The sequence below is a fragment of the Planococcus citri genome, chromosome 3 (assembly GCF_950023065.1).
Source record: "Planococcus citri chromosome 3, ihPlaCitr1.1, whole genome shotgun sequence".
Lineage (NCBI taxonomy): Eukaryota > Metazoa > Arthropoda > Insecta > Hemiptera > Pseudococcidae > Planococcus > Planococcus citri.
The window spans coordinates 23102051-23128251 of record NC_088679.1 but is presented as its reverse complement, the minus strand read 5'-3'; the positions used below and the strand labels follow the sequence as shown (position 1 = coordinate 23128251).

General features: G+C 33.0%; 1 protein-coding gene across 1 annotated transcript in view; it reads right to left on the bottom strand.

Annotated features, from left to right (window-relative positions):
• The window catches only part of Octalpha2R (alpha2-adrenergic-like octopamine receptor), a 457999-nt gene that overhangs the window by 254211 nt on the left and 177587 nt on the right, over nt 1-26201 (bottom strand). The window contains exon 2 of the mRNA XM_065358567.1: nt 12949-15046. Coding sequence (XP_065214639.1) covers nt 12949-13590 — 642 coding nt within the window. The 5' untranslated portion in view covers nt 13591-15046. The remainder of the gene's footprint in view (nt 1-12948; nt 15047-26201) is intronic.

The following is a 26201-nucleotide window of genomic DNA, read 5'->3' as shown; positions in this document are numbered from 1 at the left end:
CGAACATGACGTAAGTTCAAAATTTACACCGTGTATAGCTTTATAAAAACAACACCTCCGGTGGGATTATAAAATGACACATCGCATCGTTTTCTTTCCTTTTACATATTTAATAGGTCGGTATACTTATTTTGCGTACAAGGCACAAAACCCTACATTACTTATTTTTTGTATCCTGAAACAAAATGTACGCAGGTAAACGATTTGGAAAAATGAGAAAATATCAAAAGTGACATGTTTTTATAATATTTAAAAAAATGCTGCGTCTGGAAAAATTATTGAAAATGAAAGCCTACTTAAGTGAATTATTACATTAGGTTGTTTTTTTTTCAGCTTTTTTTTTCTGCTTCTTGAAAACGTTGTCACTGCTCGAGACAGGCTTGTCCCGCCTTATACATAGTATATCCTTCGACGCCCATAAAACTGTCTAAATCTGCATTTCTCTTAATTCAAACTCGGCTACGTTACGAAGAGTATATCAAGTATTACTCAGAACGGTATCTCTGGGGTGATTTTATTCTGATTTAGGAATGAAATGTGGCATTTCGATGGTATTTATAATTCGTTTATTTGGTCGCGGTGAAATATCTAAGTAAGGTTCATCGTGTCATGGCATACGAATTCTACGTTGATAATACTTATACATACCTGTTGATTTCATCGCACGTTTATTTTTTTGTCGAAATGAATTTTCACTCAATTTGGAAATATGTACTTACATAGATTCTGTAATTGATGTGTTTGAGTATTAAAAACAACAATGAAAGTCGATGAAAAGTTCACCAAATGTATTATCTTAGGTTTTAAAACGAACGACTTGGCGAAATAGGTAAATATTTGACTTGTGATTTTGTGACGTTGATGGATTAAGTAACTTAAATACGTACCTACACATTTGTTAAAGAAATTGTCAAAATATACTAGTTCGATAAATTTAGAAACAGTGGCATGTGTATTTTTTCAAAAAATTCAGTCCAAAGCTCGCGAAGTATGGTGTTCTGTATTTCTTTAAAATTACACAAAGTTAATTTATTCGTAAAAAAAGAAGATAAAAAAAGTTACTATGGAAAAAGTTGATAGAGAGAGGTAATGTTTCATCCATTCCTTCCGGCTTCGTTTTAAAATAAAATGAAACGCAAACAAGAAACAAAAAGATGATAACGAGTTGGTTTAATCTACACACGAACAAAAAAAAAAAATGAAAGAAAAAAAAAGAATTCTAAATGAAAATACGAATTAATCACAAAATCGACTTCCAACGAGAATAACAATAGGGTAGCGTGAAAGAAACCATCTTGACGAAAATAAATGACTAAATCAAGTCAGGTGAAAAGACAATAAAAACGGTTGAAAAAATTTTGAAATTAGACCAGCGAGATTAGGAAAAAACGAATCCCGAGTATTTCGCAACAATGTTAATGATCAACATGTAAAATAAAATTTCAAGTTTTTTCCCCTTTCTGTCTTTATCTTTTCTTTGTGAATTTTTTTTGTCTTGTCGTACTATTTTGAATTAAGTTATCTACGCAAGAAAAAGTTGAAATAAAAAGCATCGTTGTATAAGAAAGTCTGGATTTTTCTTTTTAAGCGTGCAAATTATACGAAATATGCAGATAGCGTAATGCATTATTAAAATATTCTTCGGCAAAGTAGCCTGAAGAATTGTGATTCTGTTTAATCTTAAGAAGAAAAAGGTATGATGAGAAGTACCTACGTAGCTACGTACTTTACAATGGTATAAGAGATTATTGCGATTATTGCTGCGAAAATACCACTCGTTGTATTCATTCGAAGAACAATGAGTCTCTATTGATATTTGTATAGTAATGAATTTTGAACGGGATATTTTTTTATTATTATTTTATAAAGAGTTGTGCTGATTTTAAAGATGAATATAATTTTCTTACGAGATCTTGTTTTATAGTTTAGTTATAATGACGCTCTTGATGAATTTTTTCTCATTAAAAACTCGAGCATTATCTTTTACACAGTCTCAGTGATTTTTTTGAACCTATTAGTATTTAACCCCCCCCCCCGGATGTTCCTTTAAAAACTCAAGATAACCAATTTTTTACGTTGAGCTATACCTGGTACACTTTTCTAATAATTTTCAACTACTGTTTGAATTTTATTCCTAACAAGGGAGGTATGTTCCTAACTCGAATCGAAATTTTTGAACAACACACCACTTGACCGAAAAAGCATGCACAAATATTATCATCAGTCAGAATTTCAGATGCTCAAGTGCATTTCTCGATTTTTGGTGACTTTTTAAAAATAAAAGTCATGCAAAAAATTAAAAAATATAGAAATTTCACCAAATTGACCTAGAAAGCCGAAATTTTTGGTAGGTATATTCTACTTTCGACTCGCAGAATCGGTTGGAAACAATTTCGAATCGTTTTTAGCAGTTTTAAAATCTCCAAGCGATTTTTGAAATTTGAAAATTCCGCTAAATATCACCATAGGTAAGTGGAGTTGGAAAGCCAAAATCCACTCTGCATCAAAATGTAGTGCACTTGAAGGTTTAAATCATAATTTTATTTGTTTAAATGATTTTTTAGTGCCTATAATACATAGGTATAAATCATCATTTTTTTTCGTCCAGCGATTTCATTACTGAAAATTTCAGAAATTAACCACACCTCCACTGTTTGGCATGAAAAGCTGAAATTCAGCTTAAGTACCTACCAGTACAACACTTTATTTTTCACCCTCTGGATAAAAATATGTATTGTTTTATTTTTGGAAAACTAAAAGTTCTATAAATCCGCCAGAGGCTCCAAAACGAATTGAATTTACCTCCAATCCTTTTACCTTGTTGAAATTAGGTTGCTGAGTGAACTTCGGCTTTCCAACTTTTATTTGGTAAAATTTTGCAGAATTTTCAAATTTCAAAAATCTGCTGGAGGCTCCAAAACTGCTCATAACGATTCAAAACCGTTTCCAATTGATATGAATGGTTCATATTAGGGTACATCGCAAATTTCAGCTTTTTAGGTCAATTTGGCAACATTTTGAAATTTTCTCATTTTCGACCCAAATTTGATTTTCAAAAATTCACCAAAAATCGAAAAATGTGTTTGGTGAGCGGTGACGAAAAGTTCATTTTTGGAGTCATTTTGATTCCACCCCTCCCTTACCGTGTTTCTTCTGGAGGAAAGAGGGGGTGAGACTGATTCAAAAATAGGAATTTCACCGAACTATCGAATAATATAGGTGTCAAAATACATGTTTTTTGACCTCCTCAATCCACTTTTCCCATTCAATAATAAAAGTATAGATACCTTATTCATTGATTTGTAGGTGATGGAAGTAATTTGAAGGATTAAAAATGTCACCAAAGAATTTTTAAACAAACTTTTGGTCAGTTTTAACGAAAAGTAAGATTTTTTGACAGTTATTCTTGCTAAAAAAAAAACAAGATTTTTTTGGTGGTTTTGACCAAAAAAACAAAACTTGTTCACAATTTTAGCAAAAAAAAAACACGATTTGGACTATTTTTTGAAACTACACAAAAAAAAACATGAGAGGAAAATTTTTTCAAAAAATAGAAAACTTATGGCAGTTTTTGAGTAAAAAAACAGGATTCTTGTCTGCTTTGTAAAAAGCAAAATTTATTTGGTAATTATTCTGGAAAAAAAGTTGACTTTTTGAAAATTTTAGCAATTAAAAAAACCACAACTTTTTCATAATTCTTAACAATTTCTGCAAGAAATTAATATTTTCAGGAAACAAAACTTTTTCGATTTCAACACTTAATGAAGGAGTTTTTCAAAAAATGAAGGACTTATTCCCATTTGTAAAACGTAAGGTACATATTTGTTTATTTTTACAAAATTTTTTTTCATTACAAAATGAGTTATTTATCGAGAAATTTTTTTTTTTGACGGGGATTCGAATCATTTATTTTTTCGGGCAATAACTTCTGTATATTAGAAATTGGTAACATTGAATGGGTAAACATTGATATAATAACCCATATTTTCGTAATTTTCGAAATTTTTTCAAAATGAGTGGGGATGGAGGGGCATTAAGAAATCGTATGCAAAATTTTTCAAGCAGAATTTCTTCATCATTATTTCCATGCAATTTTACTCCTCATAAAGATCGTATTCAAAGTAAGCCTGTTGGTATTGAAAATGGATAGTTTTTTTCAAAAATCTTGATAATTGCATTTTTTTTGCATTTTTAGTTGAACGTTTCATCGTTGGATATGAACTGAATTTCTTTTTCAAAACAGTCACATCAGCGTAATCAATCCGAATATTGATCTATCAAAAATAGATAAATTTTTTATTTAATATCTTCATCAAAAAATGAACATCATTCTCAAGCTATTCTTACCCCATGCTCAAATTTCAAAAAAATTATTACAGTGGTTTGAAAAATAGGTCATTTAATCGTTCGCAAAAAGCATTCAAATCTCACGCCGACAATCCCTCCTCCCCAACTCTCTCTCACCATCTTTTCATTCCGGATACCTTAGGCAAATACTATAATTATTTCAACAAAGTCCCTACCCTCTCTCGAAATACACTTAGCTTTCCGATTCGAGATTCGCGTTAATTTTCAGTTTTAATCCATCAAAAGCGTCACCTTTAATTCTTCGCAATGATTTAAGACTGGACCAGCTGCAGCAGGTAGCTATGTAGTTGTAAAAACGAGGCGTTGAAATATTTACGAAATTTATCTATAGCAGCTTCGCCGTAAAACACGAAAAAATTAATCAGCTTCAAAACTAATTCGTTGGAAGCATTTGTACGAAATGTTTTTATTATTATTTTACTTCAATTATTCCGATGATTGATGCGGCTTTCAGCGAAAGAAAAATACCTCCGCTTCATGGCTGATTCGTGTTCGCGAATCGCGATGTCGGAATATATAGCGATAGAAAAAGAACAACGGACGGATGAATAAAGAAAGAAATATGGCAACTGACGATTTTTTAAATAATGCTTATTGCGCGAAGGATGTGCCGAAAGTGTAAGCAATGTGGAGGGGATGGGGGAGGGAAGGAAATGCGTATATTCCGAAAAAGATGAAAATGCTATAGTGTGTACCTATTACTATACTATAGCTGCTCTTTATGTAACTGGTAATATTATTTAAGAAAGTGAACGCTATTTATCGATTCTTTGAAAATGGGCTAAATTGTTTATATGAAAACTAAGTGAAGCGGTAAAATCAAGTTTTTCTTTTTTGCTCTTTGGAATGTGAGTTTTGTTGTTGTTGTTTTTTTTCCTGCACATTAAACTAGGACAAACGACGCCATCGTGACCATTCTTTTATCCGCTACAACAGCTTCCTACTTTATTGTTGATAATTTCGAGTAGGAGGAGAACCTAGTGGAGGGATCATTTGTCGGTAATTTTCATTTAACAAATTTTTATCAGGTTGCAAATCTACGTGCAGAGAGTTGTATACTAAATAAATAGTCTTTCGCGAGTGAATATATCTTGTGTGTGGAGAAATGAAAAAAACCACTTGGTTCCATCGTATATATATATACGATGCTATTTACGGGTATGGGTACGGTTTAGTATAAGAATGGAAATAAATCGTGCCCTGTGTTAGGCGCCATTTTGCCAGCTCACTGGAGGGTGTACGTAAATCAAAGAAATAGCATTATCCGACTACGGTAAATTAATTTGTTCACTTTGCCAGCATATGTATATATAGTGGTAAAGAGAGGGAGGAGAACGAGGGAGAGAGAAAGAAAAAAAAAGGAGAAAAATAAATCTAGACCACATAATAAAAAACTTTTTAAATCTGACGAAACTTAGGATTTCCTACTGCGACTTCAATTTACACAATGTAAGCAACTTTAATAACGCCAGCGGCCAAAATGCTCGGTTAGGCTTTTGTAAAAGCATACTCGTATCACGTTGAACTATACCACGAAGTCCAGTATATAAACAGGCGGTACCGAGGTTTAACCCATTAATAAATAATAATTTAGTCGTTACACAATAATATTTATAAGTGAGCATATGCACGTTAGTGTAATAATGCTAAAGACACGATTACACCGTGGGCTGCATGGAGAAGACAAATGTCATGTCGTTTGCCTGTCCGGTAGCCATGTCTGAAGTATAAATGGAGAGAATGGCCACGCTGTTGGCCATTTCGACCATAATGTATAAGATAAGAGTAATCGCAACAAGAGTTTTAGTGGGCTATTGTAATGATGTAAAGTAATGCCCTTCAAGTAGGTACCCTGCATGAGTTAATGACCTTCAAAAATTTTACACCAGTTGGAAATTAACTCTAAAAGGCTGCACTGTACATCTCTGACGTGAGTAGATACTTAGATACTCGTATTTGTTTAACAAGAGATACTTAGGTAGTTGCTACGTTTAGCTCAAAGGGACTTTCAAATGCCCGAAAACTATGGAGTGAAGAGTTAATGTAAATAACCACAAAATGATTATCAGAGAGAACAAGTACACGCTTATTCGAATCAGTCGGAAGGAAATAAAATAGATGATGTGTTTAAAGGAAGGTGGTTTTTGATGCTTTTACGTAGTAGGTACTTTTATGAAAACTTCATCTTGCATTTGCAGGAAAAGCAAGTAAATATATACCTGGAGTTATGGATGGATTTTTGTGTGCATGATTACGAATGTTTTGATGTTGAGTTTTAGTTTTTCGTGGTCGTAGCTCTTTCCTGTTTCAAGTTTTTCCTAAGTTTGGTTTTAACCATGGGTGGCATGGCATAAAAATTAAAACGAAAGTAACATCTCACTTCCTAACCAAAATGTTGATAGTATGTACTTATTGATCAACAAATTACGACAAAAGTTGAATTTTGAATTCAGTTTTTTGACTTTTAACAAATTTTTGGCCAAATTAACTCGACTCATATTCCACAAAAAAAAATTGAATTTGAATAAATCGAAGTAGGAAACCAAAATTGACTGTTTACTTTATTTTTGACCACTCGAATCAATCCTTGGTAGTTTCTAATCGTTCTGGAGTCTCAGTGGATTTTTACTTTTTTTGACTACCTACTTTAATCGATCTTTGGTAGTTTGGAGTCGTTCTGGAGTCTAAGTGGATTTTTGTATCTTCCAGGTGAGGAAAAATTATCATAAAAGAGGCCGAATTGAAATTCCACATCTATAAATTCGTATATCAATTGGCTTCGTGATTCAGCGATCAAGTTAAGCGAACATTTTTAATATTTATTAATTCGTAAAGTTTTCATGGAACTGCAGTTTTTGAAGATCTGAAATACCTATCCTAAAATATGGTCAGAGGTTCCAGAATAGCTCAAAATTATCTTCAAATCCACTCAGCATATCGAAATTAGGATACGAAGTAAATTTTAGCTTTCCAACTTGAAGAAGTGAAGTTTTGTAAAAATTTCTGAAGGCTACAGAACTGCTCAAAACGGTTTGAAACCATTTCCAATTAATTTTTGGGGATCGAAAACGAGGTATTTACTGGGGTGGGTCGTTCATCAACTTTTTCCCCATTTTGATGGAGCCTTAAAAATTTAGAAATTTGTATGTGTGGACAAATTTTTTTTCATCTTAGGTAGTGTATTGATGCCCACTTGTGAATTAGTTGGTTAATTCTAATTTTATCATCTTGAGGAGATGATTACAAAATTATCATATTAGTTAGATACGTATTTTAATAAAGGAAAAATAATAAAAAAACATCTTGCGCAGTTCGCAAGATCAACCGACTTTGCTCTAAATATACACCAGTAATTTACCAACATTTATCTCAGTAATTTACCAGACATTACTTAAAAATTTACCAATTTTTCAAAATGCGCGGAAGTACCCAAATTTACCGATTTAATGAATACGAAAAGTCGAAAACAGCGACAAAATAAAATAGTCAATCATAAGTAGCCATCATATTACACTTTTTGAAATTGATTTTCAAATAATAATTAGCGTACTCATGAAGACGTAACCGTCATATTACAAGTGGAATAATATATCAGGAAAATTGTTGACAAAAAACAAAATTATTACCGAAATTTACCAATTTACCGAAATTTAGCTATTTACCAAAATTTACCAATTTACCAAAATTTACCAATTTACCGAAATTTACGTATTTACTGAAATTTACCTATTTACCAAAATTTACCTATTTACCGAAATTTACCAATTTACCAATTTACCAAAATTTACCAATTTACCAAAATTTACCGATTTACCAAAATTTACCAATTTACCAAAATTTACCTATTTACCAAAATTTACCTATTTACCAAAATTTACCAATTTACCTAAATTTACCAATTTACCTAAATTTACCAATTTACCTAAATTTACCGATTTACCAAAATTTAGAGGTTTTTAATGGCTTAATTTTTATCCAGAATTGAAATTTAGCTATTTACTGAAATTTACCAATTTACCAACATTTACCAATTTACCAAAATTCACCAATTTACCAAAATTTACCAATTTACCAAAATTTACCAATTTACCAAAATTTACCAATTTACCAAAATTTACCAATTTACCAAAATTTACCGATTTACCAAAATTTACCAATTCACTAAAATTTACGAATTTATCAAAATTGATCAATTTACCAAAATTTACCATTTTACCAAAATTTACCATTTTACCAAAATTTACCAATTTACCAAAATTTATCAATTTACCAAAATTTACCAATTTACTAAAATTTACCAATTTACCAAAATTTACCTATTTACCAAAATTTACCTAAATTTACCTATTTACCCAAATTTGCCGATTTACCCAAATTTACCGATTTACCCAAATTTACCGATTTACCAAAATTTACGAATTTACCAAAATTTACGAATTTACCCAAATTTATTAATTTACCAAAATTTACGACTTTACCAAAATTTACGAATTTACCAAAAATTACCCCAGCAATTTACTAACATTTACCTCAGTAATTTACCAGACATTACCCACTAATTTACCAATTTTCCATTTTACCAAAAATTACCCCAGCAATTTACCAACATTCACCTAGTGTTGGGCAAATTCGCGAATATTCTTTTTTTGCTTGCGCATGCGCAAGAATATGCGCATTTTCTTGCGCATATTCTGCAGATTCTTTTCAAAAAATTAGAACATTATTGCTTAGTTCAGAGATAATAGGAAACTTTCCATGAAAAGGTTTCAAATTATTAAGGAAAATTGGAAATTTATAAAGAAAAGTAGTAATCAAACTTGTAAAATGTGAAAATTATAGAAAAATCTTTAAATTTTTTGAAAAAAGTCATGATTTTTATTTTTTTGAGAGAATATTCTCCAAGCATTTGAGAATATTCGCGAATATTCGCGAATATTCTCAGATTATGCGCATTGAGAATATTCTCAGGCCAACACTACATTCACCTCAGTAATTTACGAGACATTTCCTCACTAATTTACCAATTTTTTACCGAATTTTAATTACCCCAGTAATTTACTGTCAAAGGTTTTTACCAATTTACCAAAAATTACCCAAGCAATTTACCAAAATTTTCGACCAACTTTAATTACGAGTAATTCACCAAAAATAACTAATCATTTTATTTACTAAAAATTACTATTAATTAACAAAAAAAAAAAAAAAATTATCAAAATTTACTGGCTATTTACCAAAAACTTAATGTTTTTGGTTAAAACAAAAATTACACTAGAAATTTTTGAAAAATTTTGATTTTTTATGGCAAAAAAATTTTGGACGGATAAAATTAACAAAAAAATTAACAAAAAAATCAACAAAAAATTTTCTCCTCTTGACTCGCGCGGGATTCGAACACCCGACCTTCGGCGTACCAATCTGCAACCTACACACCCTAACCACCCCATCTGTTTGTTGGGGGTGAGCCGTTTGCGAGATATAAGGGTTTACACAAATTTCTGCTTATCCATAACGTTGAAACACACTTAAACGTTCATATCTCGTAAACGGCTGAATCGATTTCGACCAAATTAAAAATTTCTCTAGTTCAGTATCAAAGCAATATTTTGCCAGCATCAGTTTCCACTTAAAGTTCGGAGCTTTTGAGTTCAGCGTGACACAAATTTATACATAAATTGATATATAAACTTATATATAAATATATAAATAAATAAATATATATATAAACTTATCTCGTTTTGCGCCATATGTCTTATCGTGATCAGCACACTCCAAAACCTCAAGAAAACCCACCCCCACCCAATTCCTCAACCATCATGACAAATACAATACCTTACTTTTCCGTTTCCGGCAAAGTCGGTAATATTTGAAAACTCTTGCATTTGGAAAAAATCAATTTTGAACTTTTCTAATGGTCTAAAAGTGATCTGATGTTACCACAGACGTCAAAAAAACCACAATCACATGAATTAAAAAATTTCAAAAATTGAAAATTTTTCAAATTTTTTAAATCTTGAGCTCGAGTTGAGAAGGTCAAACGTTGACCAAAAAATTTAGAATTTTTCTAGAACTTATTGAGGTTATTTGGTCATGATTTGATGTCAGGCTCCATCAAAATTCTAAAAAAAAGTTAGAAAAGACTCACTCTAGCAGGTACCTACACACAAAATTTCAATTTTGTATGTATTTTTTCTCATTTTGGTCAAAAATTTTTAAAAATTCATTAAAAATTGAAACATGTAATTAAGCAGCTGAAATTTTAGCTAGTGATGTGTTTTTTGTACCATGCTGTTTTGATTCATCCTTGTCAGATTCAAACATTTCTTGTTTGTTGGGATACCTCTGTTGTAAGTATTTTATGCATCTGGAATCGATTGAAGATGATTTTAGCTCTTCATTGGAGCCTTTAACAAATTGTTCGATAATTTTTTCCTGAAAAAATCTCAAGAGGAAATTTTAGATTTGTTTGTGAAGATACAAAATCTGAAAATTGGTGGCAAAATTGGTCCAAAAAATCTCAAAGATCATGTAAATAGGTAATCCGAGTTTGCAGATTCTGTCTTTTCTTCAAGTTTTTTTCATATTTTTTTTTCTCTCTCAATAAAAGTACTGAAAATCCAAAAATTAGTGGAGCTCAAAAATTACTTAAAATTGCGATCAATTGATCATGGGAGGTAGAAAAAACTACCTATATAAACTGATTTTAAACTTTCTGCCTCTTTTATATTCAATTTTAATTCTTCGTGGAAAATTAACTGAACTTGAATTTTTAAAAATTCACTAAAAAATCGAAAAATGAAATTCAACTCCTTAAATTGGGTCTGGAGGCGTATTTTTGAATGATTTTTTGATCTTTCTTATTTTAGTCCAGAAATTTGTCCACTGTTTGAAGATGGAACTTGGAAGAAATAATCACAGGATCATACAGAATAATAATATGATGAACTGTGTTGAAAACGAAGTGTCCATGACAACTACCAAAGTAGGTAGAAGTTCTGAGGTGAGTCATTTATCAACTTTGTTCGAATGTTGATGGAACCCAGCAGAAAATTTTGGCCAAATGACCTCAATAAGACGTGGGAAAAATTTTGAATTTCCCAGTTCAATTTCTGCCCCATCATCCTTGGTGAGATCTCACTGTTCGAAAACTTTGTGAATATTTTTATGTTTCAAAAAAAAAATTACTCTTTTTAGTTCAGGTTTTGTTTTGATGTCCGCCATCGCAAATATGAGTATGTAGTTTGAATTTCAATAAAATATACCAACTTAAGGAATCACAAAATTATCATAGTTATTTTAAAGGCAAAATTATCATTTTGAGAACTCCTGAACACTCGACAAAAATCAATGTTTAGGCTTTCTAATGGTTCGAACATGATGATATGAAAACATGTCATCAAGAAATCATTTACACCAAAAAAAAAAAAAAAAAAAACAGAAAAAATTCAAAACATTTGACAAGTTTTTAAACTTTGAGCTTTTACCAGGAAAGTTGCACATTGATCTGAAAATGTGAATTTTTCTAACCTTACTAAATAACATTCGATTCTCAAGTCAAAACGGCTAATTTTGCACAATTTTTCAATTCAATTAAGCAACCATATTTGTCTGGCCATTTTTCGAGTGTTGTTCATCTTAAAAAAAAAATTATGTACCTACGTATGTACTTAGTTGCAGTTTGTTCATTTCCAAACCGGGTAAAAATTCATTTGAGAAGACAAATTGTCAACTATTCAATGTATCCAGCATTTGCTTTCATAGTTAATGGTCCAATGTAGTCATTTGTTTGATCAGAATTTTAATCTCAACTCACTGAGCACTCGGCGGGTTCTGCGCCAGGAGCAATAATTTTCATGTACTTAAATCATTAATCGATTGAAAAAAATATTTTTTCTATGCTATGTGTAAATGTACGAGTAGTAGGAGTGGCTTGGGGGAAGGACGCATCAAGTGGAGGTCTATTTGAAGTAGGTACATAAGATAAATGATCAATAAATTCAAATAAGTTTCATTTGTCTACTTCCTCCTGAAAAAAAATTGCTCAAATCTGCAAATGTATTCTCACCAATATTGGTGACTCTGATTACTATCTACCATCGTAGTATAACATATAAAGTAAAGTACTATGGCACGATACACGCTCAGTAGGTATCACTTTACGTCGTAGCTGTACGGTATTTGGTGAAATGTGCTTTTTACGTAAGCTTTCGAGAAATCGTGCTGTATTAACCCATTCATGGGGAAAATTCTTACACTAGCAGCATGCAGACTGCTTATATAGTATAGTCTTTTCGTATCTGGTGCTTTTTTCCCAACCTCGTTACCAACCACTTTTTTCAACCGCAAAGAAAATCAAATCAGAAATCTCACCGACAAACTCTTTTAGCCGAGCCCTGAATCGTATCTTAAATTTATTCCATATTGAATTCATTCGTTTTCTTTTGCCTATAACATCACTGTACCATATATAGCATAGTGTACGAGAAAGCAGGCGAAATATATAAAACATATAGCTAGGTATCAAGAGGAAAAGCGAAGCACGCAGTAGAACATGAAAAAATAGATAGATAATCTCTAACTCACCTCGCATTTAGGAAACGCTTCCGGCGGTCTTCTCACTTTCCATCCGAGTAGCGGAGGTATACATATAACAGCGCTTAATATCCACACTAACGCGATCATAATGGCAGCTCTAGATGGAGTTCGTTTTTTCAAATAATCTATAGCTTGGGTTATCGACCAATAGCGATCTAACGATATTAGGCATAAATTCATTATAGACGCGGTACACAATAACACATCCATCGCCGAATGAATGTCGCACCAAAAACTACCGAATATCCAATAGCCCATTAGTTCGTTGGCTAACGAAAATGGTATGATTAAAACACCGAGAAAAAAATCAGCTACCGCTAAACTAGCGATGAACCAGTTTTGTATATTCTTCAATGATTTCTCCGTGGCGATCGCGACGATCACCAGTAGATTTCCAACCACTACGAATATCATCAATATGATGGCAAATATCGATGCTACGATGATACTCGGCAATGAGTAACCGCTCGGGTAGTATGTGCCATATATTAAATACGTATCATTAAATCTGAACGAGCTATTCGTCAAATTGAAATTCTCGTTTAGAACAACTGCAAATTCTTTTTCGTCGAACGTAAAATACAATTTTTCTGTCGTATTCGGACCTAGTAATAATTCCGTTCTCTCCATCACTTCTATAACGTCTGGTAACCATTAATATGTCTGAACATTCTTACAGACTTCAACGGTAGCCGACGATTTTGAATTTTTGTATATTATATTTCGTATTGGTATTTTTTTTGTGTCCCCTTTTTCTTCTTCTATTACTGCTGCTGCTGCTGCTGTTGGTTAGCTGCTGATGGTACTTTTTTTCTTCACGTATCGATTAAATAATGCAATACAGAATATCGTATAGTAAAATCATATCAAACGATATAAATCTACGTATGATTTTTTGTTTTACAGATTGCGATAAATTAAAAAACAAAAACATAATTTTTTGTTCATTTTAAAACGCCTTCAACGTAATATAAAAAAATTACCAGCAAATAAAAATAACGATAAAAAAATGTAAATTGGCGAAATGAACGAGTGAAAAAAATTATCCCAATCTTAAAAATACGTACGTTTTTTATGGACCACGAAATTCCAAAAAAAGAAAAAAAAATAATTTCAAATTGAAAGATGTTGTTTTTCAATGAGAGAAAAAAAAGCGATTATAATCGGAAATTAGATTTTTTTTTTAGGAACTTGGCGAAAAATAATTCAAACGAAATCGAAGCTTTTAAAAATTTCTTTCACATTTAACGTTAATACTGTAGATAAAAAAAAAATCTTTTCGATAAATTAATGTGATTTATAAATAAATGCTTTTTACCCTTTTTGTCCGGGACCAGGACATAAAACTTAATAATAAACACGTTGGAATTTTCAACTTAATACATACGAGATAGACAGAGAAAGAGAGAGGGGGGAAGAGAGAAATATAAACTAGGAGTTTTTTTTATATAAACTTTACTCGAAATACATTATTTTTTTTTGGTTTCGTTTTTGTTTTCTGTTAACTATAAAATAATGAATATATGTACGTAATATATTAATCTAATATTTACGAGCTAATTAATAAGTAGGTATTAAAACAATGAGCGGAATTTTACAACATTGCCTCCGTCTGGTTGACGCTTTCGCTCCTCGACATTGAGCAAATTCGCGTACGATGGCGGCAGCGGCGGCGGCGGCAGATGAAGAAGGAGGACGACGAAGGCGACGATTCTGATTGTAATTTAAATGTCTCTACTGAAGAAGTGTAATTCATCCAACAACACGAAATACCTCCAATATTGCAAATGAATTGGCGGTCTTTTCCTTCTAATATCTTTCCACCAGACAAAACTCATAATGAAAGCAAAAGAGAAACGGTTTGCGAAAATATTTGTAACTGGAATTTTATCTCCTTCATCGGAAACAAACTTCTTAAAAAGAAAATTTTTCAAAATAAATTTCGTAATTTACGTCGTATTCGGCGAGTTTTAAGTAATGTCTAATAAATAATTCATACGGTTTTTGGAGTGGCTCTTATCTGCTTTCCATTTTAGTTTCTTCGTTGTGCTGCGTAGCGTGTCTTTTCAAATAAGCTTGCGGTTTTCTGAAACATGAAAAAGAGAAGAAAAAAACAGGATTACCGGATGAGCACTGAGTAAGTATAGACGGTAAGCGAGTAGCATAATGGGAGGCGGGATGGGTTATACTATTTCTGCTGTTTTGATGAGACGATGGTTTTTGCAAAAAAAAAATTTAATTTTCAACATTTTTAAAAAGTACTTGTAAATTCACTTTGCTGCTAATATCGTGTGGGTTCATTCTCCCCCTCTCTCTGTCATACTCCGCACTGCACAGATAAGTTGCAAAGATTCAGGGAAGGGGGGGGGGAGAGCGGGGTAAAATTTTATCATACAATAAAAATAGTAAGAGTTAGTGTAGGTAATATTATAATAAGTAATACAAAATACATACAAATGAAAAATTAATTCAACTCGAATGTTGCCTTATTTGCGAAATATTATTCATCGAGGGTACCTAACCAGGGATATACTTACGATACATTGCGCTATATAGTTTATATATATACTGTCATCTTTCACTCTCAAGCTCAACATAATCCAACAATCTACGCGAGATGATTTTTATCTGACGTAGTTTTAACGTGCATCTCTTCTGCTTCCCCACCCCAAAAGACAAAGAGTAAAACGGGCAAGCGAAAGCTACCCCACCAGCATCATCGGCGGCATCGTACTCGTACCTCTCGTACAGATACAAAGTGGTTTAAATAAATGATTTCACTGCCCTTCTCACCCCCGTTAATCTTTCCTAACTCCCATCTGTTTGGAGGATTACGAATCTCTTTCTTCTAGGTATTTTTTTTGTTGCTTTTTTTTTCGTCTATTCTTTGCGAAAATAAACCTCGTTCTGGGTTGGTTTTTCTCCCTTTTGTGTAGTAACGCATCCTGCGAAGAGCTCAGATTTAATAAGAAATCTTACTCGGATGGTGGAAAAATTCTCGTGGTAAAATTGTGCGAAATTTCGCAAAAAACGTGGCAGGTGAAGTGAGATTTTTGAGATAATATGAACTGATTTCGTGTGATTTAGTGTAATTGGATGAGTTTCATTTGATGAAATGATACTATGCCTACTGTTACTACCTACGTAGATATGTACAATAGTCTGAAAGCTTTTTCAAAATTGGTAAAATTCGTACCTACTACATAATCTACATGGTATCTATTCCCACCAGGGGCGGACTGGCCTACCGGGAAATGATAGAAATTGAGGCATATTTGTTTATGAAGGGCCCATTTTCCGTTGTCTTTTCGACACGGGCCCCCAAACTCTCAATTATTACCAAAAAAAGTTGCATACTTTTGAATTTTATCAAAAATTTATGACTAAAGGGGCCCCTTTTTCACCAAAAGGACCCACTTTCTTACCGGGGCCTACCGGGATTTCCCCGGTAGCTCTTATGGCCAGTCCGCCCCTGATTCCCACGAGGACTGCTCGAGATTTTTTTTAATGAAACGTGGTACCTAATTATTCCTTGCAAAATTGGTAAGAAAAACGTTTTCTACAAAATTTTGGGTGAGTATCGTATTACTCTTAAATTTTTTGAAATTGGTGATCAACTGATCATGGTTTGAAAATTTATGAGCACTCTCACCTCTGCACTCCGAAACTATCTTACTTTTAGAAACTAAAAAAAAAAAAACAATTTTAGAATGAAGATTATTCTAACTGGCACGAATAAATTTTGAGCTGGATAAAGCTAAATTGATGGAATATGCAAAAGTACACACCACCAGTCAAAATTTCAGGCTCTTGAGTGCAGTTTTTATATCTTGATGAATAAACATAAATAATGATAATTGATAGGGAGTGCAAGAACAGACCTGAAATTATGGAGATTGATGGCATAGAGGTGGTACAGGACTTTATGTACCTTGGTTCGTTGATAACGAATCAGGGAGGCTCATCTGGAAAAATCAGGAGAAGGCTGGCCATAGAGAAGGTGGCAGTGGGAAAGCTCAATTGGATCTGGAAAAGCCAGGACAACACGAAGGTCACAAAACTTGAAATTTGGAAAACGCCAGTCTTCTCCAACTTCTTGTAAGCATCAGACAGATCAAGACAAAATCGATGCATTTGAAATGTACCGCTACAGACGCATGCTAAGGATATCGTGGGCCCAGAAAAGAACAAATGTGTCAATACTCTAACAATTGGGAGTAAAGCAGAGACTTGGCACAATCATCAAGACACAGACAACCTGGAAAAGCTGACCTAGTCCAAAGCCACCACATGGAAGGCAAGAGGGGAAGGGGAAGATCGCCCACCTGATACACTGACTTGATCAAGGAAGCTGCCAAAATGTTGCTGTGAGAATGCATAAGAAGGGTGGAAGACAGAGATAGCTGGAGGGAACTGGTTGGCAGAATTCCATAGTTGCCATGTTCAGATGCGGGCAAGTGAGAAAGAAGAAGAATTTTTCAAAAATTGGGTTAAAAGTCTGAAGGAATCAAAATATCTACTTATTATTTAATGAGCCAAGAATGCGGCAATTTGGTTTGTATATTATTTTTGACTCCTAGAACTGATAGAAAAGGGCTTTGAATCATTTTGAGTGTGTAGCTCTAAAGTCTTTAACTGATTGTACCTACATCAAAAGTTAAAATTTACTTTATACCGCAATTTCATCATGCTGGTGAATGACAACCAACCTGAGCTGCAAGAGATAGATGGAATAGAAGTGGTACAAAGCTTTGTATATCCAGGCTCCCTAATAACCAATAATGGAGGTTCAGAATATGAGATGAAAAGACATGCATCGATTGCAAAAACAGCAGTAGGAAAACTAGGTATCAACTCTGGAAAAGCCACGGAATCACCAACAGAACAAAATTAATGATTGTAAAAACACTTGTATTCTCAATATTCTTACATGCCTCTGAAACATGGACAATGAATAGCGTTGGTTCTCTACCCGTAGACTATCTTTGTCTACATAGTCTATGTTTTTTGCATTATCTATGTAAACTTCATGTAAAGTAGACTTCCTGTAGACTACGTGTAATGTATGTCAACTTCGAAGTTGTGTGTTCCCAAATAATCTCCCTTCTTGCTAAAAATTGTTGTTTATGTTTCTAGGGAAATAATCCGCTACATTATCTCCCACTCACTGATCGCTCGGTGGACAAACTAGCAATTTTATCCCTTAAAAACGTAAAATATCTTATGGAACAAGGGAGATTATGTTCTCTTCAACCATTTTAAGTTACTTCCCTCGCTTTGCTTGGGAAATAAACCTCAAAATTTGTTGAAAATCACATTATCTCCCTAGTTGCATAATCTACTATTTTTTGCAAAAAATTACCCTCCCATTTTCGACTAAAAAATTGAAGAAAAAAAATCTTGTACTTGCGACAAATATTGTGAAAAAGTATAATTTTCTTACTAACAAATTCTTCAAAAGTTTCATTTTTTTACCCAAGAAATGCAAGAAAAATTAGGAAAATGCTGTGTTTTGCTAAAATTGTCAACTTTTGCTTTGTGCAAGATTCAAATTCTCAATTTTTAGCTTGACAATATCGTAAAGATTTTCACTTTTTTTTCAAGAATTACCTATCCAAAAGTCGTTTTTCTGCCAAAAATTGCCAAAAACTGAAAAGTATTGCTTTTTTGTCAAGTAGGTAGGTAAGTATGTTTTTTTCACCAGCATTCTCAAAAATATAGTTTTTGGACGTTTTTTGAATCTCGTTTTTGAATACTTTTTGGATTTTAACCACAAATTTTTAAAATCATCTGGCAAAATCCATGTAGAAAGCTTTATTCTAAAACAGAAAACAGTTTTACTTTGTAGTTTACATATTTTACATAGTCTACAATGTCTACATGTGAACTATTGTTGTCTACAGTAATGTTGTTTACATATTGTAGACAAAGCATGTAAAGTAGACTATATAGTCTACTTGGCAACCTGTCAATGAAGAAAACAGATCAGAGCCGGATAGATGCATTTGAAATGTATTGCTATGAGCAAACAAGAACAAATAGGTCAATGCAGGAAGAACTAGGCATGAAGGACAGACTCAGTGCCATTGTAAGAAGGAGGATCTTGAGATATTTCAGACATATAGTGCGGCAAGACAACCTAGAGAAGCTGAATGTTCTAGGACACATAGAGGAAAAGAGGTCGTGTGGAAGATCACCCACAAGGAGGGGAGGGGGAGTTCTTGAAAACGCGAACTACAAAATCACAAAAAATTCTTCAACAACTTATTGCAAGGTTGGTTTTTGGTTTTTAGACTGATTTAAAGTTTTTGGAAAAAATTGAAAAATTGGTGGAGGCTCCGGAATTGCCCAAAACTAATACATTGCTGATGTGTAGGAAAGATCAAAAAAATGAACTTTAGTATCTGAAATTTCGGTTACTAAGAATTTGGGCCAAAGTTCTTCGGATCTATCTTAATTTATTTCAGATCTAAGATCTTCAGTCAGAATTCCCTTGTCAGAAGTTACACATTTCTAATTGATCAAAAATGGGATCTCTGGATGTTCAAGACTCCTGGATTTGAAACATTTCAACCTGAAAATTAATTATGCTCTGAAAAAAATTTAATACCCTTGTCACTCCTCTAAAAAAGGAAAATTAAAAAAAAAGTTCTTTCCTAAAGATCTACTTTTCCTACTTTTTCATTTTGTCTCACTTTTTTGGAATTTTTTTTTAATCATCAAAATTTTACATGATACATTATTATTTTTTTTTTAAATTTCGAACTTCAAAATTTCGGCTCCTCCCGAAATATTTGACAGGATTGTCTTGGTTTTTCATTTTTCATATTAAACTTTCAAGTTTTCAGTTCATTTTCCTCTTATTTTTGAATTTCTGATTTTTTTGCTTTGGTGATACGAAAAATTGAGTTGATAATTTTTGCCAAATTTGGCTACATAAGTATGGTTACTATTTCACCAGCTCTGGCTAATTTTTTTCAATGGGATGAGGGAGAAAGGGAAGTGCAGACTACGTGCTCTACTAAACAGCTCTATTGATGTTCTCTCTTTTAACATAATTTTTGCTGATTTTGGCTGCTTTGATAGGGCAACTATTTCGCCAGTGCTATCAGACGGTTTTTTTTAAAGGGAAAGGGGGCTGCTCTGACGTTGAGACTGGGTGCTCCAACTCGCTCCAACGATGCTCTCTTTTCTCAAGGCAGTCTCCCTCTTCTCATGAAAAAGTAAGGGCTTGCAAAATCTTCAAAACTAGTTGTCTTTGGGTAGATTTCAAAAACATTACACTTTTTCAAGAATTTCCGTAACATTTCCAGTCAGCTTATCTGTACTATTAACGTAGGCTTAGATCAATTACAAATTATGAAATTTGGTTCTATAAAAATGTATATTTAGCTACCAATATAGCTGAAGGTGCGACACTTATTTGTCTCCCTATTCAAAATATCACACTCATCCTTCAAGTCTACGTTTTATTTTCTGCAGCAATGTGAACAAAATACGTACTCTTCATCATATTCATCATGAACTTAATGATTCGTGTTTTTTTCTTCGAGTAAGTCGACACCGATATCGATAAAATGGACTAAATTTAGACGAAAACAAATGCCTTAGGTATTAGAGCTAAAAAAAATGGTAATTTTTTGCGTATTTTTCTCCAACGAGTGTATATTAATTTTTATTTACGAGCTTCGCAGACGGCAACACAACACCACTGTTTTGGTCTCAGACGAGCTACGACGTTACACGATCTCTTACTTATGGTGGTAAAAACGGGCGAAAATTTATTTAAAACTTCGAACTGTTAATCACTCTAATGAAGTCATTGTAGACCCGATGAAATTCTAGCGTATAATTTTTCATAATTTTTTTCCCGTTAATAACATTAATCCATTGACCAAAGATGCTCACCTTTCTTTTGCTGCCTTCGGCAAAAAATTTGACTAAAATTTTTCTCGGAGATTATACAGGGTGTTCGAAAAATGGAAGAGTTGGATGAAAAGTCTGGGTTTAAACCAAATACTTGCTTACCACTAGAAAAATGCTTCGGGTGAATATTTTGTCTGACATTAAAAAGGGGTAAGCATCTTGAAGAAGAAGAAAAAAAGTTGAAAAGAATTTGTGACATTTGTGGGACGAGTAAACAGTGAGTAAATACGTCGAAAGGGATTTTACTTGGATCAGGAGAATTTCGTCATCTTTGTTACATATCTAAATTTTTAATCTGGCCACTGTTCCCCTGGACACCCTGTATACTAATATAATTATTATATTTTTTTATTCCCTTCGTTTGTGATCTCTCAACTTAAGATTTATTTTTGGAAACCATAAAGTCGCCTGTAACTATATTTTCAACGATAACAGCTGAAAAACAACTTGAAAGTTGTTAAGCTAAAAAGTTAGTCTCTTGTGCGGCGGCGGCGGCGGCAGTCGCAACAAATACGAAAAAATAAAAAATATGCAAAAACTTTACAACTTATATAAGGAAGTAGGTAAACGCTGAACCGACTTTTGATACGATAACAAAACCAACTATATCGCTGGTGAGTATATAATTTAGATAGGTAATGTAAAAATGGTGACCGTGAAAAGATGACTAAAACTGCGATACAATTTTTACTTTGTAAGCTTAATTTTTTTACTGCCTTTTGAACCCTTCTGTCGAGCCAATATCGTGCCATAATATATACCCTTCTCCATCCTTCCTCTCTCGGAGTTTCCATATAAGTTAACTTATTTTCGATAAAACTTTTCCAACCTTTTTTAATTCGTTTGAATTTAAAATTTTTGCTCTATTTTGGTGGTTGAAAGGGGAAAAAATACTCGTACAGCTTGATACACCTTCATCTCATTCAGTGCTTTGATATCGTAAAAAGAAAAAAAACCCTCTTTGGTGGTCGACGTTTGATTTTTAAACCGGAAAAATATTTAGTTCAACAGGCTCATTTTTATATTACAGAAACGAATACATACGACACTTGGTTTTTATTTTTTGCTTTTTTGAAAATTTTCACCACTTGATTTAAGGCGTAAAAAATATCCGCCGAAGTTTGTTTTCGATGTAAACATATTGGGAAACATGAAAAGGTATACCTACCATAGCATTTGAATAGACCGATCAAAACTAAAGCGCCAATAATCGAAATTCACAGTTCACTCTATTTCTGAATATTTTCCACTATGTAAGTTTAACAAGAGCGATATAATTTTAGGATATTCTGGATATTTTTTCCCTCTATCGTAAGGCTGGCAACGTGAAAAAAGCAGAAAAAATAACAATAACTGTACAACGTAGATGGAGAGGACAATCGTATATGCTGAGCAACATTGTACCTACACACGTTAAGGAAAACAGTGTGCATTTTCCATGAAAAATAGCCCGTGTTTTTGGTTGTTAAATATGAATAGCCTAATACGTGTAGCACGACTATACATACATTTCAGTTATGGTATATGTATAGAGGGGAGTGCAAAAAAAAAAGAATACACGCTAATCCCGAGAGATTTTTTTGTGAAAATCAAAGAATACGTAGTCATGTATTTTTCATGACTGCGAACTGATCAACAACGTTCAAAACACACACCATGCCGACTAGTAAATTAAAAATTTCATCTGGAAATATTTGTCAAAGGAATAGGGGCAGGTTTTTTTTTTCACAATTTATGAACATATACGAGGAAATTTCCAGAGCGGAATTGAAAATAGAATGTTTTAAAAAAAGTTGAAAAGAGAAATCCGTTTCGAGGTTGAAAATTGTAAATAAGGTCTTTTTAAATTAGGTAGGTCTAGGTACCTAATGATTATTTACCATTTTGATAAGCTAAAGCCCACCGGTAATGTTTTTTTATTTGGTTTCTCAGGGTTTTTGTGTATACCTGCATGATTGACGAAATGAAAAATTCCACGAGTTTTGAATGCGAGTAGAAATTGGAAATGTGGTTTGTGGCTTTGTCAAGTTGAACCTACCTACCTATCATAAATTCGAGTTCAGTAATTGATGAGTGCTGCGAGAAACCAAAGGTTCTGCTGGCGCGGGCTTGGATGGTTGCAAGCCCTTGGCAGATGCACCGAATGGGATCCTCAAAATTTTACCCCCTCTTTCCCGAATCTTTCTCTTATTGTTTTATTCTCAGGTTCGGATACTTGTGTTTTTAAATCACCTCAGATGAAGATATTGCTAATATTTTTGCTTCATGCTTTGCCAATGTTTCAGCAGATGAATCATATGACCTTAATTTCCAAAACTTGAAATTAGAAACTGAAAAAACAACCTTAAATTTCAACTCAGCTAACATTGAATCCTTTAACCTACTTTTTAATATGGATGAACTTGATTATGTTCTGAATCACAACATTAAAAATTCCTCCCCTGGTCCTGACAATATTCATCCTTTTATACTAAAATACCTTCCAGAGCAGGCAAAGTTATAGCTTTTAAATCATTCTCTTTAGTAGGATCTGGCTTTCAGACTCCTTCCCTAATTCATGGAAAAGTGCTGTAATAATTCCAATCCTAAAACTAAATAAAGAAAATTCGTCCCCCTTCTGTACCGTGCAAAATTTTAGAAAAAATGGTGAGTAAACGACTTGTATGGTTCATTGAATCTGCAAACACCCTCAATAATAGCCAGAGTGGTTTTCATAAGAAAAGATCCACCACTGATCATCTTTTTACTCTTCAACAAGAGAAATAAGGAAAGTGTTATTTCATTTTTCTTTGACTCAGAGAAGGCTTATAATAAGACATGGAGGTACAAAATTCTTGAAAAAATCCACCCAATTGGAATTCGAGGACATCTTGCTCTCTTCATTGCAAATTTTCTTTCTGATCTTAAATTTCAAGTTGGAATAAATAATACCTTATCACAAGTATATGAAATTCAAAATGGCGTTCCTCAAGGCTCTGTATTGAGTACAACTTTTTTTATTCTCCTTATTGATAGCATTCATATGTAGCATTATCCCTCTCCCAATGTCACTAAGATTATTTGCAGATGATATGAACATCTCCCTATGCTTCAAAGACTTACAAATAGCACAGCTCTTTATTCAAGAAACCCTTGATAAAATTCAAGAATGGGCAGATTCAAATGGTCTCTCATTCTCACAGTCTAAAACCCATTGCATTCTTTTTTCTAGAAAGAACAAAATTGAACTTCCTTCCCTAACCCTAATAGGTAAAAAACTTGAATTCAAATCAAATACAAAATTCCTTGGATTGATTTTCGATTGTAAGCTCAAATGGACACCTCACTTTTTATCCATTAAACAGAACTTAATGAAAACCCTAAATCTATTGAAAGTGATTAAAAATCCAAAATATAACCTTCAAGATTTCTTTTACTTCAGTTATATAGATCTCTAATTAGAAGCAAAATAGAATATGGCTGTCCAGCCTATATCAGTGCATCAGATAAAAACCTATCAGTCCTTAAAGTAATACAAAATGCTGCCTTACACCTGTGTATTGGAGCATTACCATCCTCTCCTATAGACAGCATCTGCTGTGAAGCTAGTGAACCCACTCCAATCTTCAGGAATTTCTATATTACTAATAAATTCATTGTATCAGCAACAACAAATCCAACAAGCCCAGTCAGAACTTTAATCAAAAAACAAATTCAAAATATTTCAAACCATTCTGAAAATCACTCCCGTATTCTCCAAAATTCTTTAGGAAATTACCATGTAAACCTATTAGACCTCACTTCTGAATACAATAAATTTCCTCCCTGGGAATTAATTTTACCAGAATTCAATCTATCCTTTTCCCAATACAAAAAAAATGAGTATCTATCTGGTTTCATCAAAGAAAAATATACTGAGATCATAGCAGAATATCATGAATTTATTTTATGCTTCACAGATAGTTCTAAAAATGAGTTTGAATATGCAGGCTATGCTTTTTCTATTGATAGTAGAATTACCAACTTCACAGCTCATAAATATTCTTCAATTTTTAATTTAGAAGTTTCTGCCATACTCCATTGCCTACAAAAGATCTCTACTTCGAAAAGCCCTAACAAAAAATTTCGGATTCAGTCAGACTCACTCTTTGCTCTTTTATCAACTCAAAACAAATTTTCTGAACATCAACTTGTTCATAAGATCCATCAAATCATTTATAAACTTCAGACTACTGACAAAATTATTAAATTTATACATAATTATGTTTGTCCCAAGTCATAAAGGCATTGAAGGAAATCAGACAGTAGATGAATCAGTTAAAACAGCTGTTACATCCTCTAAAATTTTCTCTGTGACCCATGATGACATTATTAACATTCTAAAAATCATCCAAAACTCCAATTGGCAAAACCTATGGAACTCAAAAACAAATCACAAACTATTTACCCACAAAAAATCAACCTAAATAGATCAGAAGAAATTATAATCACTCGCCTCCGAATTGGTCATGCCAAATTAACCCACAGCCATTTGTACACCAAAGCCCCTAAACCCACCTGTCAATTCTGTAATTCTGAAATAATCTCCACTCAACACCTTCTATTCTATTGTCCCTCCCTCAAAACAAAACGTCAATCCTTAAACATTTCAGACCTTAACCCTACAATCCCTGACAATATCAAGCAGATGAAAAACATTCATACATCAAAGAAATCAATCTTTCAAACCAAATCTAGACTAACCCCTCGAAACTGGGCGTAAAAATCCTGGCAATTATACACGCCCAGTATAAAAAAATGTCAAAAAAAAAAAATATGAAATAGGTACAAAATAAAAGATTTGAATTTTGAGAGATGAGAAAATACTGTTTTTCGTTAGTGAGTCCACCTATTTTTTACCTCCACAATTTTAAAATTTGAATATCGAGTAACCGGAAATTTTAATTATGAAATAACAGAAAAGGGAACAGGCCCAAACGAAGCGAGGGAAATAGTTTGTGAAAATTTATGTTCAGAAAGAGTGAAAATAGAATATTTTTGGTTTTAACATGAAGCTTCTTAGTGTTTTGGGGCCCCTGGCGATCGCTAATCAACATCATAAGCCAGTCCGCCACTGGGCTCTAGTAAAAATTTTAATATGTAGATATAATATTGTGCCCAATTTGTATGTTGTTGCCGAGCCTTCGTGATGCGAGCAATTTGCACTTCACTCGACAGCTAAACGATATTTTTTCAAAAATCATCGTTTTCACTCAAAAATGTGCTTTTTGAACTTTTTTCAGCTTGTTTTTCTTTTCACTTCTTAAATTTTGTTTTTGCGGTTCAAAAGAGAAAGT